The sequence below is a fragment of the Rhipicephalus sanguineus genome, chromosome 2 (assembly GCF_013339695.2).
Source record: "Rhipicephalus sanguineus isolate Rsan-2018 chromosome 2, BIME_Rsan_1.4, whole genome shotgun sequence".
Lineage (NCBI taxonomy): Eukaryota > Metazoa > Arthropoda > Arachnida > Ixodida > Ixodidae > Rhipicephalus > Rhipicephalus sanguineus.
The window spans coordinates 192,833,426-192,850,082 of NC_051177.1; the positions used below are offsets into that span (position 1 = coordinate 192,833,426).

The 16,657-nt window shown below is 48.9% G+C and overlaps 1 protein-coding gene across 1 annotated transcript; it reads left to right on the forward strand.

The window, feature by feature from the left end:
* The first annotated feature begins 5,713 nt into the window (after positions 1-5,713).
* Positions 5,714-6,688, forward strand: LOC119382121 (uncharacterized). The gene has a single exon (XM_037649853.1). It carries the CDS (start codon positions 5,714-5,716, stop codon positions 6,686-6,688), a length of 975 nt encoding a protein of 324 aa, XP_037505781.1.
* The last annotated feature ends 9,969 nt before the right edge of the window (positions 6,689-16,657 follow it).

Below are 16,657 nucleotides of genomic sequence, written 5' to 3' on the forward strand. Positions count from 1 at the left end.
CTTGTCACATTCGGCAACACTCCAATATCTGTCTCCCAACATAGATCAATGAACAGCTCACGTGGAGTCGTGTCAGAAACAGACCTCCTTGAATTGTCCGAAGAAGAACTGTTAGAAGGATGGAAAGATCAAAACGTGACCAGTGTAAAACGTATCACCATCAGACGTGATAACAAAGAAATTCCCACCAAACATCTAGTACTAACTTTTGCATCAAGCACTCTACCACAAGCCATTGAAACTGGGTACATCAAACTAGCCGTCCGTCCGTACATACCAAATCCAAGGCGATGTTTCAAATGCCAGCGATTCGGCCACGGTTCGCAGAACTGCCGTGGTCAGCAAACATGCGCAAGATGTGGAGGACAAGGCCACCCCTCTGACAACTGCACGAGCACACTTCACTGCGTCAATTGTGACGGCGACCATGCAGCCTACTCGCGGTCCTGTCCGAACTGGAAAAAAGAAAAGGACATTATCACTCTCAAAGTCAAAGAAAACATCTCATTTAAGGAAGCCCGTAAAAGGTGCTCGCCTTTTCACACTACACCCTACGCTGATGCGGCGCGCCGGGGGGCAACGTCGCACCGGCCTCCGCCACTCCTTCGGCCTGCGCAGGGCGCGCCGTTGGCTGTGGCGCCTGCCCCCAAGGCGGCAGTAGCTCCGACTACTCCGCCAACTCGCGAACAGGGACCGGCGACCTCAGGGTCGTCGGATCTCAAGGCCTCGTCTCACCAGGCGAGGCCCGAAACCCGAACTGCCAGCTCGCGCGTGCGGCCATCCAGTGCCTCGCAAGAGGCAATGGAGACGACGTCGGCACCCCTGGTGCCGAAAGACCGGCGTAGCTCCCTGGAGCGCGCTAAGAAAATAAAAAAACCGATAACGGGGCCCAACGACGGCCCTGCTACTTAAGTTCTAACTTTCTGCCTAAACATGAGCCACTTCATTTTCGTACACACAGCACTATCTTACTTTCAATATGGAAACACAAATCATACAATGGAACGTCAGAGGACTCCTTAGAAATCTCGACGATATCCAAGAACTATTACACAAACATACACCAAAAGTGCTGTGTGTACAAGAAACACACTTAAAATCAAAACACACCAACTTTCTACGCAGTCACATTATTTTCAGAAAGGACCGGGATGACGCCGTGGCATCATCCGGTGGTGTAGCTGTTATAGTTAATCAGGGAGTAGCGTGCACACATTTACCACTCCAAACATCCCTGGAGGCAGTGGCTGTTCGAGCGGTTCTGTTGAACAAACTCGTCACCATTTGCTCTCTCTACATACCTCCACACTACCACCTTCAAAAACATGAATTTCAGTCCTTGATAGATGAACTTCCGGAACCTTATCTGGTACTTGGCGACTTTAATGCACATAGTGGCCTATGGGGTGACTCTCGCTGCGACGCGCGAGGTCGTCTCATTGAACAGTTCCTTTTCTCTTCCGGAGCGTGTCTCTTCAATCAAAAACAGCCAACATATTATAGCCTCGCCAACAATACCTATTCGTCCATAGATCTCAGCATTACATCCCCATCGCTTCTACCCTTACTCAATTGGAAAGTTATTACTAATCCTTACGGAAGTGACCACTTCCCGATAGTTCTGAGTGCACCAATAAATAATGAATGTCTTCCACAGGTTCCCAAATGGAACCTTGACAAAGCCGATTGGGAACAGTTTTGTAAAATGGCTCTCTTGAGCTGGACCGACATGTGTGCTTTAAGTATAGATGAAGCTGTAGAATACTTTACTGCTTTTTTGATTGATGCTGCAATTAAGTGTATCCCACAAACATCTGGACTGCCCGGCAAAAGACGTGTGCCGTGGTGGAACACTGAGTGCAGAAATGCGCGCAAAAAACAAAATAAAGCATGGAGGCTGCTTCGGGACTCTCCCACAGCCGAGAATCTAGACAATTTCAAGAACATAAAGTCCCAAGGCAGGAGAACGCGCCGACAGGCAAGAAGGGAAAGTTGGCAGAAGTTTTTATCGGGCATTAATTCATACACACAGGAGGCCAAAGTCTGGAACATGGTTAGCAGGGTAGCCGGCAGACAAGCACATTCACTTCCTCTAGTAAACACACAAGGCGACAGCTTGGAAGATCAGGCGAACTTCCTAGGTGCACACTTCGAACAGGTGTCGAGCTCGTCACACTACACGGAAGCTTTCCAACGACACAAAGCAAAAATCGAACAACAGAAACTAGAGCGCAAATCCACAAAACACGAGGAAGCATACAATGAACCTTTCGGCTTAGCTGAGCTACAGGCATCGCTGAACTCATGCAATAAATCCGCCCCAGGTTCCGACCGTGTTGTATATGAAATGTTGAAACACCTGCCTTCTGAAACCCAAAAAACCCTCCTTTCGATGTACAATGCTGTTGGTTTTCCGGCGAGATTCCCTCGGCCTGGAAAGAAGCCATCATAATTCCGATTCTGAAGCAGGGTAAGGACCCATCCTCAGTTTCCAGTTACAGGCCAATAGCCCTAACAAGCTGTCTGTGCAAGGTTTTTGAAAAAATGATTAATCGGCGACTCCTACATTTCCTCGAAGCCAGCAACTCACTTGACCCATACCAGTGCGGTTTTCGAGAGGGTAGATCTACCTCTGACCATCTTGTACGTATCGAGGCCCAAATTCGCGACGCAATTGTCCACAAGCAATTCTTCCTTTCGGTGTTCCTCGATATAGAAAAGGCTTACGACACCACATGGCGCTTTGGAATATTAAGAGACCTATCCCACTTAGGTGTACGAGGTAGGATGCTGACTATAATTGAAAGCTACCTGTCCAATCGAACATTCCGTGTTCGAGTAGGCAACGTCTTGTCCCGAACATTTGTCCAAGAAACAGGAGTGCCGCAAGGTGGCGTACTGAGTTGTACACTTTTTATTATCAAAATGAACTCCTTGCGTCTGTGCATCCCGCGTAACATGTTTTATTGCACATATGTCGATGACGTGCAAATCGGATTTAAATCTTGCAATCTTACAATGTGCGAGCGGCAGGTTCAACTTGGTTTGAACAAGGTAACTAAATGGGCAGATGAGAACGGGTTCAGCCTCAACCCGCAAAAAAGCACTTGCGTCTTATTCTCAAGAAAGAGAGGCGTCCATCCTGACCCGGACATTGACCTGCACGGCGAGCGGCTACCTGTCAAAACGGAGCATAAATTCCTTGGTGTAATTTTAGACGCGAAACTTACCTTCATATCACACATAAAGTATATAAAGAACAAGTGCATAAAAACCATGAACATTCTAAAGGTATTGTCCCGCACGACGTGGGGTAGTGACAAGAAGTGCCTGTTGAATCTCTATAAAAGCCTCATACGCACGCGTCTAGATTATGGGGCGATAATTTATCAGTCTGCGACACCAAGCGCGTTGAAGATGCTTGACTCCGTCCACCACTCGGGCATTCGTCTTTCTACGGGTGCTTTTCGCACCAGCCCCGTGGAAAGCCTCTACGTCGAATCAAACGAGTGGTCGCTCCACCTGCAGCGATCTTACATGTCCTTTTTATATTATCTCAAAGTGAACGCAGACAAGTAACACCCCTCACACCCCACAATTAATGATTTATCTAGTTCTGCCCTTTTTGACCACCGTCCTTCGGTGAGACAGCCCTACTCGCTTCGCGTGAGGGGCTCAGCTGAAGAAACGGGTGTGCCACTTTTCGAACACTGTCTAATGGCTCCCGCTCCACAACTACCGCCGTGGCGGTGGCAACTTGTAGATTGCGATGTATCTTTCGTGGAAGTAACGAAACACGCTCCTATTGCCCATATCCATACATAGTTCCTCGAACTACAGCACAAATACACTTGTCCAGAGTTCTTTACAGACGCCTCAAAGTCCAATACTTCTGTGTCTTACGCAGCCGTTGGTCCATCTTTTTCCCACTCTGGCATTCTGCACCCCAATTCAAGTATCTTCACAGCAGAAGCTTACGCGATACTTGTAGCCGTTAAACACATTAAGGAATTAAAATTAATACGTGCAGTCATATACACGGATTCTCTGAGCGTCGTAAAAGCATTGAAAACTTTGAAAAAACATAAAAACCCTGTCCTTGTGTCGCTTTACTCCCTTTTATGCACGCTACACACACTCAAACAACATGTTGTAGTGTGCTGGGTGCCAGGGCACCGCGAGATCGGGGGAAATGTTTTGGCGGACCAACTAGCTGCCTCTGCCCACGACAACGTTGCCACCAATACATCAAATACTGTCCCTGCACTAGACCTTAAACCCTTCCTAAAGCAGAAGCTCAGGGCTTATTGGCAGCGCTCGTGGGACAGACAAACTCAAAACAAGCTACACCTTATTAAGCCGAATCTTGGAATTTGGCCACCAGTATCCAAGTCACGGCACACACAAGTAACACTTACGAGGCTACAAATAGGACACACCCACAGTACACATGCATACCTCTTGTCCAGTGGTGATCCACCTGTGTGTGATAGATGCAGTGAGCCACTCACTGTACTACACATTTTAATACAATGCAAGGAATTAGATGCTATAAGAAGAAAACATTTTCCGTTTCCCTACCGGCATCAAATACCATTGCATCCATCCATGTTCATAGGTAGGGAACCGCTTTTTAAATACGAATCATTGTTCGCGTTTTTAAGAGATGTGAATAGTTTTCACGTCATCTTCTCTGGCAACCCGTAGCACGACCTCTGAGAAGAGGTTGATGCTGCGGTGACTACATTAAAACAGCACCTGCCTCGCGGCCCTTGGACACAAGGGCTGTTGCCGAGGCATTCGTGCTCTCGCCATTTCTGTATAGTCCCATTATCACGACCCCTTGTCATTCATTCTCACTGCATACATCACGTCACTCTCATAATTTTAACACCTATATGTTTTACCCGCCCTATGGCGTGGAATTTTAGGCCCCTATACAGCCGCGTAACAACATCATAGCTCACATCTCCCCCGCAGGGGCGTCTGCGAGAGCAGGCGTTTGGTGTGTAGCGACACCACGGACCCGAGCTAACGGGGGGGTTTCGACCCCCTCCCACGCCTAGCCGTGCGTGGCATTGCCGTGTCCGGGGAAAAGGGGATCCTGGGGGTTGAGTCGATGCCGGGTGATTGGACCTTTAAGGCCCCCCGGCAGAGGCAACACACCCCTTTGGCCCCGGCTTCACGTAGACGGCACCCCTGGGCTGACCCACCCAGGGGAAATCGGCAGTCGCCTTTTCCTGTTTCTCTCTCCCTACATCTTCGTCTTTCTCTCCTACTTTTAATCTTTCCTGTCTACTCCTCTCTTCCAATTTCTTCCAATCTTCCTGGCGGCAAGGGTTAACCTTGTGTATGTGCTCTACCTTGAGCATAATATATTTGGTTATAGTGGTAATGTACGGCTGGTGCCTGCAGCACTATAAGATCTGCAGCATCCCCTAGTTGGGCTCCGTGGTGGGTGGCCGCCATTACTGCCGAAGTACATTATGCAAGTATGCAAACTCCTGCATTTCCCCGACTCCTTGATCGTCACCCTCAGAAGAGGGTGCGCACCGATGAAATACTGAACATCTTTTCCAAACCCAAAGAGACCTTCCCCCGATTTCATGTAGTTCACAGCGAAACAGCTGACAAACCAGCCAGAACTCTCTCTCCCTTTGTTGTCGCAAAAGGCTTAACTGACACCCTTGGCCCGGGCTATAGGGTAACAAAAATGGCGAGTGGAGACCTCCTCCTAGAGATCCGTGATAGCGATCAGCACACCAGACTGAACAAGCTTGTGGCATTCGGAGAAACTCCTGTAACAGTCTCAGCACATCGTTCTATGAACACAGCACGCGGAGTCGTGTCTGACTCAGATCTTATCTACTTGTCTGAAGCCGAGCTCCTCGAAGGCTGGAAGGGCCAAAATGTTACGAACGTACAGCGCATAGTCATCCGACGGGAAAATAAAGAAATCCCTACAAAACACCTGATACTAACCTTCAATTCCAGCGACTTGCCACAAACCATAGAAACTGGGTACACAAAAACACCAGTCAGACCCTACATACCAAACCCTCGCCGATGCTTTCAGTGTCAAAGGTTCGGCCATGGCTCTCGAAGCTGCCGTGGTCGACCCACCTGCGCAAAATGCGGAGCTCAAGGCCACGACTCTGACAACTGCGACGCTGCACCTCACTGTGTGAACTGTGACGGTGCACACGCCGCATACTCCCGATCATGTCCAAACTGGAAAAAGGAAAAAGAAATTATCAGTCTAAAAGTCCGCGAGAACATCTCCTTCAGAGAAGCTCGCAAAAGGTGTTCGCCATTCCACACTCACACCTATGCTGATGCGGCGCGCAAGGGGGCAGCACCGCACCAGCCTCTGCCTCACCAACGACCCGCTAGAAGCGAGCCGTTGGCTATGGCACCCGCCCCCGTGGTGGCAGTAGCTAAGGCTGCTCCACCCACTCAGCCACAGAGCCTCGCGACTCCAGGGTCGTCGAGTCTCAAGACTTCGCCTCGTCAGGCGAGGTCTCCAACACGAACAAAAGGCCCGCGCCCGCGGGCATCCAGTGCCTCCCAGGAAGTAATGGAGACAACTCCGGCACTTCCTGGGCCGAAAGACCGGCGCGGCTCTCAGGACCGCGCCAGGAAAGCCAAAAAACCCGTAACGGGGCCGGATGACGGTCCTGCTACATAAGTACCAAGCTTTTTTAATCCGTACACACAGCACTATTTTATATCCAATATGAAGACAGAAATCTTACAGTGGAACGTGAGAGGTCTTCTGAGAAACCTCGATGACGTTCAGGAACTCATCCATAAGCATGCTCCAAAAGTGCTGTGTGTACAGGAAACCCACCTCAAATCAAAACACACAAACTTCCTTCGCCAATACACTGCCTTCCGTAAAGACCGCGATGATGCTCTGGCATCGTCTGGTGGAGTAGCGATTATAGTGGTAAAACTATAGCGTGTCAACAGCTACATCTACAAACCCCTCTCGAAGCAGTGGCTGTTCGAGCGGTACTTTTGAATAGGCTTCTTTCCATTTGCTCTATTTACATTCCCCCACACCATAAGCTTCAAAAACAGGAATTTCAATCTCTAATAGATCAGCTACCAGAACCATACATTATTCTTGGAGACTTCAATGCACACAGCACACTATGGGGTGACTCCCGATGCGATGCACGAGGTCGTTTGGTGGAGCAGTTTCTGTTCACCTCCGGCGCTTGTCTATTGAACAAAAAGAACCTACATACTATAATCTGGCAAATAAAACATATTCTTCCATAGATTTAAGCATTGTCTCTCCAACTCTTCTACTTGATCTGAAATGGCATGTAATTAAAAACCCGTACGGGAGCGACCACTTCCCGATAGCTCTGCAAACATCGGAATCCAATGAACATACCCCTCAGTCCCCTCGATGGAAGGTGGACTCAGCGAACTGGGAGCAGTTCCTAAATGAAACTCTGTTAAAATGGGCTGAAATACGTGGTTTAAGTATAGACGGTGCTGTTGAGTACTTCACCGCATTTCTTATCGCTGCCGCATCTAGGTGTATCCCTAAAACAAATGGATCATCCTGCAAACGCCGTGTACCATGGTGGAACAACGAGTGCCGGAGCGCCCGTAAGAATCAAAACAAAGCATGGGGTTTGCTCCGCGATTCTCCTACTGCAGAAAATTTAGTCAACTTTAAACAAATAAAGTCTCAAGGAAGGAGAACGCGCCGACAGGCTAGAAGAGAGAGCTGGCAAGCATTTATATCAAGCATCAATTCCTATACAGACGAGGCAAAGGTGTGGAATAGAGTGAACAGAATAAGAGGCCGCCAACCACACTCACTACCATTGGTAAACACTGAAGGAGACACCTTAGAAGACCAGGCAAATTTTCTGGGCGTACATTTTGAACATATATCTAGTTCGTCGAACTATTCAGAGACATTTCAAACATATAAAACACGAATAGAACAACTGCCAATAGAAAGAAAAGGTACAAACAGCGAAGCATATAACCGACCATTCGTCCTTGCAGAGCTTCAGGCATCCCTTAACTGTTGTAAAACATCTGCCCCCGGTTCTGACCGCATAGTATATGAAATGTTACAACATTTGCACCCAGAAACCCAGAAAACACTCCTTTGTCTTTATAACAGGATATGGTCTTCAGGCCTTATTCCGTCTGCTTGGAAAGAAGCTATTGTTATCCCCATCCTCAAAGAAGGAAAGAACCCTTCTTTGGCAAATAGTTACAGGCCCATAGCATTGACGAGCTGTCTCTGCAAACTCTTTGAAAAAATGGTAAACCGACGCCTTCTTCATTACCTTGAAAGTAACAATCTCTTAGACCCCCTCCAATGTGGTTTCAGGGAAGGTAGATCCACAACAGATCACCTTGTCCGCATAGAGGCGATCATACGGGATGCCTTTATACACAAGCAGTTTTTCTTGTCAGTGTTCTTAGACATGGAGAAGGCATACGACACCACGTGGCGTTTCGGCATTATTCGTGATCTCTCCGGCATGGGTGTCCGCGGCAACTTGCTAAACACTATTGAGAGTTATCTGTCCGACAGGACATTTCGCGTAAGAGTAGGTGATGCGCTGTCACGACCATTCACGCAGGAGACAGGTGTACCTCAGGGTGGTGTGCTGAGCTGCACTCTTTTTATCATAAAAATGAACTCCTTGGGCACTGTGATACCCCGCACAGTCTTTTACTCCGTCTACGTGGACGATGTGCAACTTGGTTTTAAGTCGTGCAATATCGCTATCTGCGAGAGGCAAGTGCAGCTTGCTCTGAACAAAGTATCCAAGTGGGCAGATGCGAACGGATTTAAGTTAAATCCCCAAAAAAGTACCTGTATTCTGTTCTCAAGGAAGAGGGGAGTATTACCAGACCCTAGCATAGAGATCAGTGGCGAACGACTATCAGTGAGCTCTGAGCATAAATTCCTTGGCATCATATTAGACTCAAAACTAACATTTATCGCGCACCTCAAACACATAAAAGCAAAATGTCTGAAAGCAATGAACGTTCTCAAACTTTTGGCGCGTACAGCGTGGGGCAGTGACAGACGATGCCTTCTGAGCTTGTATAAGAGTCTCGTAGGCTCACGCCTTGACTATGGAGCTGTAGTATACCAGTCTGCCTCACCCAGCTCCCTAAAAATGTTAGACCCCGTTCACAACCTTGGTATCCGCCTTGCAACCGGTGCCTTCAGAACTAGCCCAGTAGAGAGTCTTTACGTTGAATCGGATGAGTGGCCTCTCTATCTCCAGAGAACCTACTCCAGCCTCAAATACTTCCTGAAGGTAAATGCATACCCCCAACACCCATGTTATAAAGTCGTTAATGATACCACATGTACCACCCTCTATCAGAATCGCCGAACGGCCCGGGAGCCCTTCTCACTCCGTGTGAGGAGCCTCTGCCATCTCATGGATGTTGGCCTTCTAGAACATCGTCTCATGGCTCCTGCAAACGCGTTAGCACCGTGGCTCTGGCAAGTTCTTGATTGTGACACATCTTTTATTGAGGTGACGAAACATGCACCACAGGCACACATCACAATGCATTTTCTTGAACTTCAGAGTAAGTATTCCTGCTCGGAGTTCTACACAGATGCGTCAAGGTCACAAACTGGTGTATCTTATGCAGCTCTTGGCACTAACTTCTCTGAATCGAACGTGATGGATGCGGAAACAACTATCTTCACTGCTGAAGCTTATGCAGTACTATCAGCTGTAAAGCACATCACTAAAACAAAAATAGAGAAGGCCGTAATCTTCACCGACTCCCTTAGTGTGGTCAAAGCTTTAAAGTGTCTCCGGAAAAGTAAAAATCCTGTAATAAATAATCTTTATGCCGCCCTGTGTACAGCATACATGTCAAACCAGCATGTCATAGTATGCTGGGTACCTGGACACAGAGGTATAAAAGGGAATGTCCTTGCCGATGAAACTGCGGGAATGGCGGTAACAAGAGCGAGCAACCACTCCTTTAGTCTCCCGGCAATAGACTTGAAATCATTTATAAGGAAAAGGCTAAGGAATTACTGGCAGCAACAATGGGACAAAGAAATACACAACAAACTACACACAATTAAGCCCCACATAGGTAACTGGCTACCAATGTCAAAAACACGGAGAACAGAAGTTATGTTTTGCCGCCTAAGGATCGGTCACACGTATAGCACACACAGTTACCTGCTGACCGACACTGAACCACCTACCTGCGAAAAATGCGGCAAGTCTCTCACTGTTCTTCATGTCCTCTTGGAATGCCATGAGCTGGAGACACACAGGAAAAAGTATTTTCCATTGCCATTTCGCCAGCATCTGCCGTTACATCCTGCAATGTTCATCGGGAATGAGCCGCGTTTCAAAACAGAGTCACTCTTAGCATTTCTCAATGAACTTAAATTTTTTCGAGTCATCTACGCAGGAGACAGCAGCGCGACCTCCTGAGAGAGGTTGCTGCTGCAGCAGTTTTAAAGGGAAGCACCTACCTCCTAGCCCTTGCGCGCAAGGACCTAGCTGAGGTATCGGTGCCACGTGCATAATTTTATGAACCCCATTATGACTATCTGCCATACAGCCCATAATCATCGACCACCTCACGCGCCATTGTCATATTTTTAATCTCTATATCTTCTAAGCTTGGATAAAGCTATTTGTTTTAGGCCACTTTACAGCCCCCTTACATAACCCATCGTACTCCATTTGTCATAGCGCTGGCGCTCTTTGGCCACACTTGGCCCTTGCGCCAATAAACACCATCATCAATCAATCAATCAATAGCTCACATCTCTTTCAAAGCATTGTTATTTTTTTGACATTTTTCATGGCGCTCTTTGGCCAAGCATGGCCCTTGCGCCATTAAATCCCACATATCATCATCAACCACTTTCTTAAGCACCCTCTCTTCACAGAGGACTGCACTCAGCTCTTCGGAGGGCTGTCATACAGCAGATCTTTCCTCACACAACAGACTGCTGCTATTGGTCGATAGCTGGCATAAACCAGAAGTGGCGTTTGGATCAGATGGGCTTCTTGCCACAGTCTGCTAAAGCAAATTATATAGTTCATGGCCGTTCGTTGTCGTCTGCTCCAAAGAAGAGATGCTTGTAGGTGGCGGGGCAAACTGGAAAGCTTTAATAAGGCCTTGATGCCTGCTGTCAGGTGGGCTGTGATGTAATACCAGGTTTTTGGGCCCAGGACCACTCAGGAAGGAACTGAATCAAGGCACGAGTGCACGCACACACAAAAATATATTTGTACAGACAAAATGGAACTATTAAAGAGTAGAACTTAAGGTATTAGAACACGCAGTCCTAGCTGAGGTAATTTTCTCTCTTAATAAAAACATCTCGCAGTGTTTCGAAGTGGCTCGTTGAAAGCCGACACCGGACTGCTTGGGAAAAGCGCCCCATATGGCTCGTTGACGTCCTCTACGTCAGTCGGTCCTGGCCATCGACCAAGCCCTCTGCCGCAGCAGCAGCAGCAGTGGAAGAGTTGTTGGTAAAAGGCGGCTTGGTGCTGGTAGCTCCTCAGCTCTCAGCCGCCACGTTCATCCCAGCAGCACACCAGGGTCGTGCCAGCCACCTGGAACAGCAGTAGTACCAGCGGCCCACAGCACAAACAGCAGCACCTTGCTTGATCCCTGGGCCAGTCGCCCAGCCGGAGTGCAGGCCTCATTCTTCGGTTGCCCAGCTGTCAGGAACAGCTTCCGGAACAGCAGTGTATCTCCTGCTCCCGGGCCAGTCACCCAGCCGGGGTACAAGAACGGTAGAATGCCTAGAGGTCGTCGCCTAGTTCCCCGGACCAGACGTCCCGCCGAGAACCATCTGTCCTTCACCACTGCGCTGCCTCGAACCACCGCATGCACACCGCGGCACGCGTCGCACACTTCGTTGTTCTTCATCGCCCCCGCACGGCAATCACTTAATTGTTTTTCGCACCTGTATCATGACAGTGGCACAAATCAGAAGAATAACTTCCACGCTGGTAGCCACTATTCTTGGGCCCGACGGACTCTCCACGCACATGAAAACTCATCGCATACTTTTGCCAACTCCTCCTCCCATCTGCCGCTCGCTGTGCTTGCACATCCAGGGAAATGCCGAGGGGCCCTGGTGGCTGCTTTATATGACCGCTAGTGTGGGTGAGGGCAAGGATGGTTACTGGTGATCCCTACAAGTCGCAACACTAATGTGCTCTGAAACCACATCTTGAAAGAGCAATTGTGTTTCGTGACGTGTACTGAATGTCATGCGTATGACCTAGCTTCTTTTTAACAAGTCATCCCTTCCTGTGTAGTTTCCAGTGCACTTGTCAGGCCGAAACAAGAGAGAAATAACTTAAAAGCACGCAATAAATTCCTGATACTCCACTCAATCTTGACAGATTTGAAAAATTGCTGCGGCAATCGATTCACGGGGCAACGAACTTCGATACTAAGGACAATAGATGATTACTTGGAAAAGTAGTTCAGGATTTCTTTCGCACGCACTGACATCGCACAGTGCACGGGTAGTGATGGACAGCTACATTGCCAACAGTGTAAAAAGCAACTAGTTGAAAAGACAGCCATGTTTTCCATTAAAATCTTCTTCATCCATTAAATATTATAAACAGCATAAAACTTTTCAAACGAGGCTGTGGTGACATCAGCCACTGTGTAAAAGTGGCAGTACAACAAAACCTTGTCTACAAGGTAAGCAGCAGCACTTTGACTTGATCTCCTTGATTGACCATAATGCATTGACTGCTGAAAGGTCCGAAGCCTTGTAAGCATGGAGCTCAATTGTCCCCACAATACCAGCATGAAAGTTGGTCAGTTGCTTGAAAAATCTAGCAGATATCTTTACGTCACCACTATCTGATAAAATATTTGTTGCAATCACAACGTTCCCGTCTTTCATAAGAAGACATGAGTCAGCAGTGTTGGTTTCAATAACTACATCTGAAAAAGCTATGCAGTGAAACTGTTGTCCCTGAAAACCTGGAGGAGTAGGTCCAGAATCATGTGGCTTCTGCAAAGTTACTTGCTTTTCTGGGAGTGCTGTTTTGAACACGTCACTCTGACTGCGCTCACGCAAGCGCTTCGCGACTTGCTGAAGCGGTCGATTTGGAGACTTCAAGTCACGCTTCAATTGACCCAAAAAGTTCTCAAACGGGAATGCAGAAAATGAGTCAAGATGGCCAAACTTCTGCACATCATCAGGAAGGTGTACAAGTGAATGTACATTGTACACGTAAACACCCTCCCCATAAAGAGCTCCGCCCCGCAGGGGCGTCTGCGCAAGCAGGCGTTTGGTGTGTAGCGACACCACGGACCCGAGCTAACGGGGGGGTTTCGACCCCCTCCCACGCCCCGCCGTGCGTGGCTTTGCCGTGTCCGGGGAAAAGGGGATCCTGGGGGTTGAGCCGACGCCGGGTGCTTGGACCTTTAAGGCCCCCCGGCAGAGGCAACACACCCCTTTGGCCCCTGCTTCACGTAGACGGCACCCCTGGGCTGACCCACCCAGGGGAAATCGGCGGTCGCCTTTTCCTATCCCCCTCTCTGATCTTTCGCCTTCCTATGTTCCTTCCTCGCTGTCCTGTCTTCTAATCTCTTCTGTTACTTCCCCATTTTCGTAGGCGGCCCGGGTTAACCGTGTATATGTGTCCTCTCTTGGACATAATATATTAGGTTATAGCGGCATTGTACGGCTGGCGTCTGCAGCCTTAGTTCATAAGTGCTGCAGCGTCCCCAAGTTGGACTCCATGGTGGGTGGCCGCCACTGCTGCCGAAACACACACAACTATAATGGAAAGAGCTCCATTCCCCCGTCTCCTTGATCGTTACCCTCAAAAGAGGGTACGCACCGATGAAATGCTTAATTCTCTGACCCGACCAACAGAAACGTTTCCCCCCGCAGGGGCGTCTGTGGAAGCAGGCGTTTGGTGTGTAGCGACACCACGGACCCGAGCTAACGGGGGGGTTTCGACCCCCTCCCACGCCTAGCCGTGCGTGGCTTTGCCGTGTCCGGGGAAAAGGGGATCCTGGGGGTTGAGCCGACGCCGGGTGATTGGACCTTTAAGGCCCCCCGGCAGAGGCAACACACCCCTTTGGCCCCGGCTTCACGTAGACGGCGCCCCTGGGCTGACCCACCCAGGGGAAATCGGCAGTCGCCTTTTCCTGTCTCTCTCTCCCCTCATCTTCGTCTTTCCCTCTCACTTTTAATCTTTCCTGTCATCTCTTCTCTTCAATTTACTTCCATTCTCTGGGCGGCGAGGGTTAACCCTGTGTGGTGCTCCAACCTTGGGTTACCATATTCGGTTATAGTGATAATGTACAGCTGGCAGGGCAGGGCGTGATACATCACAGCCTCTGTCGTGTCCCCTTGTTGGGCTCGATGGTGGGTGGCTGGCATTGTTACCGAAGACACAACTTATTCATGGGCTCACCTAACCCTTTCTCAACAGATCGTCCCCACAAAAGGGGACGCAACGATGCAACCGTTGATTTCCTTTCGAAGAAAGAAGACTGTTTTCCAAAGTTCCATGTTATACACTATGAAAGCACAGAGAAGAAAGCACGAAACATTTCACCGTTATTAGTGTCGAAGTGCCTCACTGAGACCATCGGAGGTGGTTACAAGGCCACTAAGATGGCAAGTGGGGACCTTCTAGTCGAGGTAAAGGACAAGTCGCAATTCCAGAAACTGACAAAACTTGTAGCGTTTGGGGACAAACCCATCACCGTCACCGCCCATCGAACCATGAACACGGTGAAAGGTGTCGTCTCGGACGACGACTTAATGGACCTAACCGACAGCGACCTCTTGGCGGGCTGGAAAGACGAGAAAGTCATACAAGTACAACGTATCAAAATGCGGAGAGACAACAAAGAAATCCCTACCAAGCACATAATACTCACCTTCAGTTCTTGCACACTACCAGAAGAAATAGTAACCGGCTATCTCAAACTTCCTGTCAGACCCTACATTCCAAATCCGCGGCGCTGCTTCAAGTGCCAACGATTCGGCCATGCTTCGCAGAGCTGCCGTGGACAGCTTACCTGCGCACGGTGCGGTACCACGGGACACTCCACAGATGATGACTGCAACGCCGAAGTCCACTGCGCGAACTGCGACGGAGACCACGCGGCGTATTCCAGATCCTGCACAGCGTGGAAAAAAGAAAAAGAAATTATCACCATGAAATTCAAGCACAACATCAGTTTCCGCGAAGCAAGACAACGTGTTTCTCTGTACTTTCCAAGAAAATCATTTGCCGAAGTGGTGCAACAGGGGGCAGCACCACGACGGCATCAGGCGGCCGCTCAAGCTACGCACAGCGTGCTGGAGCGACCGTCGCTCGCCCCGAAGGCGGGAGCAGCCAAGGCTGCCCTGCCCCCACCCAACACGGCCACACCGGAGGCCTCGACATGCACTGGCACGAGCCAGGGCAGGGGGCAGACGGTGGTGATCCCGTCGACCTCGGGTACAGGTGCGTCGAAGGCTTCGTCCACTGAGACGAAGCCCAGAAGGCGCACAGATCGCTCGTTAGAGCGACTGTCCAACGCTTCCCCGGAGGCTATGGACACTACCGCTAGCCAGTCGCTGCAGGCAGCGTCTAAGGAGCAGCGAGCCTCGCTCGACCGCTCCAGAAAAGACAAAACCCTAATTACAGGGCCTCAGAAAGGCCCTGTAAAATAAACGAGCTTGCATTTCCATAACCTCAAAGGTTATGGTTTCTTTTGTTTTGATTACCGTGTATCTACAGACATGTCACCTCAAATCTTTCACCCATATTCGTTACTTCCTAACTCCTCTTTTGTTCTCCTCTTCTTTTGAATTTTCGTTTCCAAAATGGCTTTTATTCTACATTGGAATTGTAGAGGACTCATTCATAACCTAGGTGACGTAAGAGACATGCTAAGTACCTTCTCTCCAATGGCCATGTGCTTACAGGAAACTAACCTAGGAGAAAAACATGTAAATTTTCTTAAAGGTTTCACCGTAGTGCGGCGCGACCGCGTTCACGCCAGCCGGCTGTCTGGCGGTGTGGCTGTCGTTGTCAAAAGCGGCATCGCAACAAGAGAGATAATAGTCAACAGTAACATGGAGGTCGCAGCCGTCACTATTTTAGCTCACAAAACTGTCACCATATGTTCCGTTTATATTCCTCCGCATACACATTTTACTGTTCTGGATTTGAAGAAAATTTTGGACCAACTGCCGGAACCCTATGTTATAGCAGGGGATTTTAACGCGCATGGAACGCTCTGGGGAAGCAGTACAACAGACGTCAGAGGACAAATCCTCGAAGATTTTATTCTGAGTAACGACATATGCCTTTTAAATACGGGTAGCGTCACCTACTGCTCCCCAAGCACAGGAGCGACGAGTTGCTTAGATCTGGCACTGTGCTCACCGTCGCTGTTTTGTGACTTCGAATGGAGTGTAATAGATAACGTTTACGGCAGTGACCACATGCCTGCTATCATAAAATTAACGCAAACTCTCCCTACTACCACATCTAGACCACCTCGGTGGAAACTACATCTGGCAGACTGGGCGCTATTCACTGAAAAAGCCGCCCTAGAAAAAGAGGTACTTGACGGTTTAAGCATAGATGAAGTGAATGAGACAATCACTACCTGCATA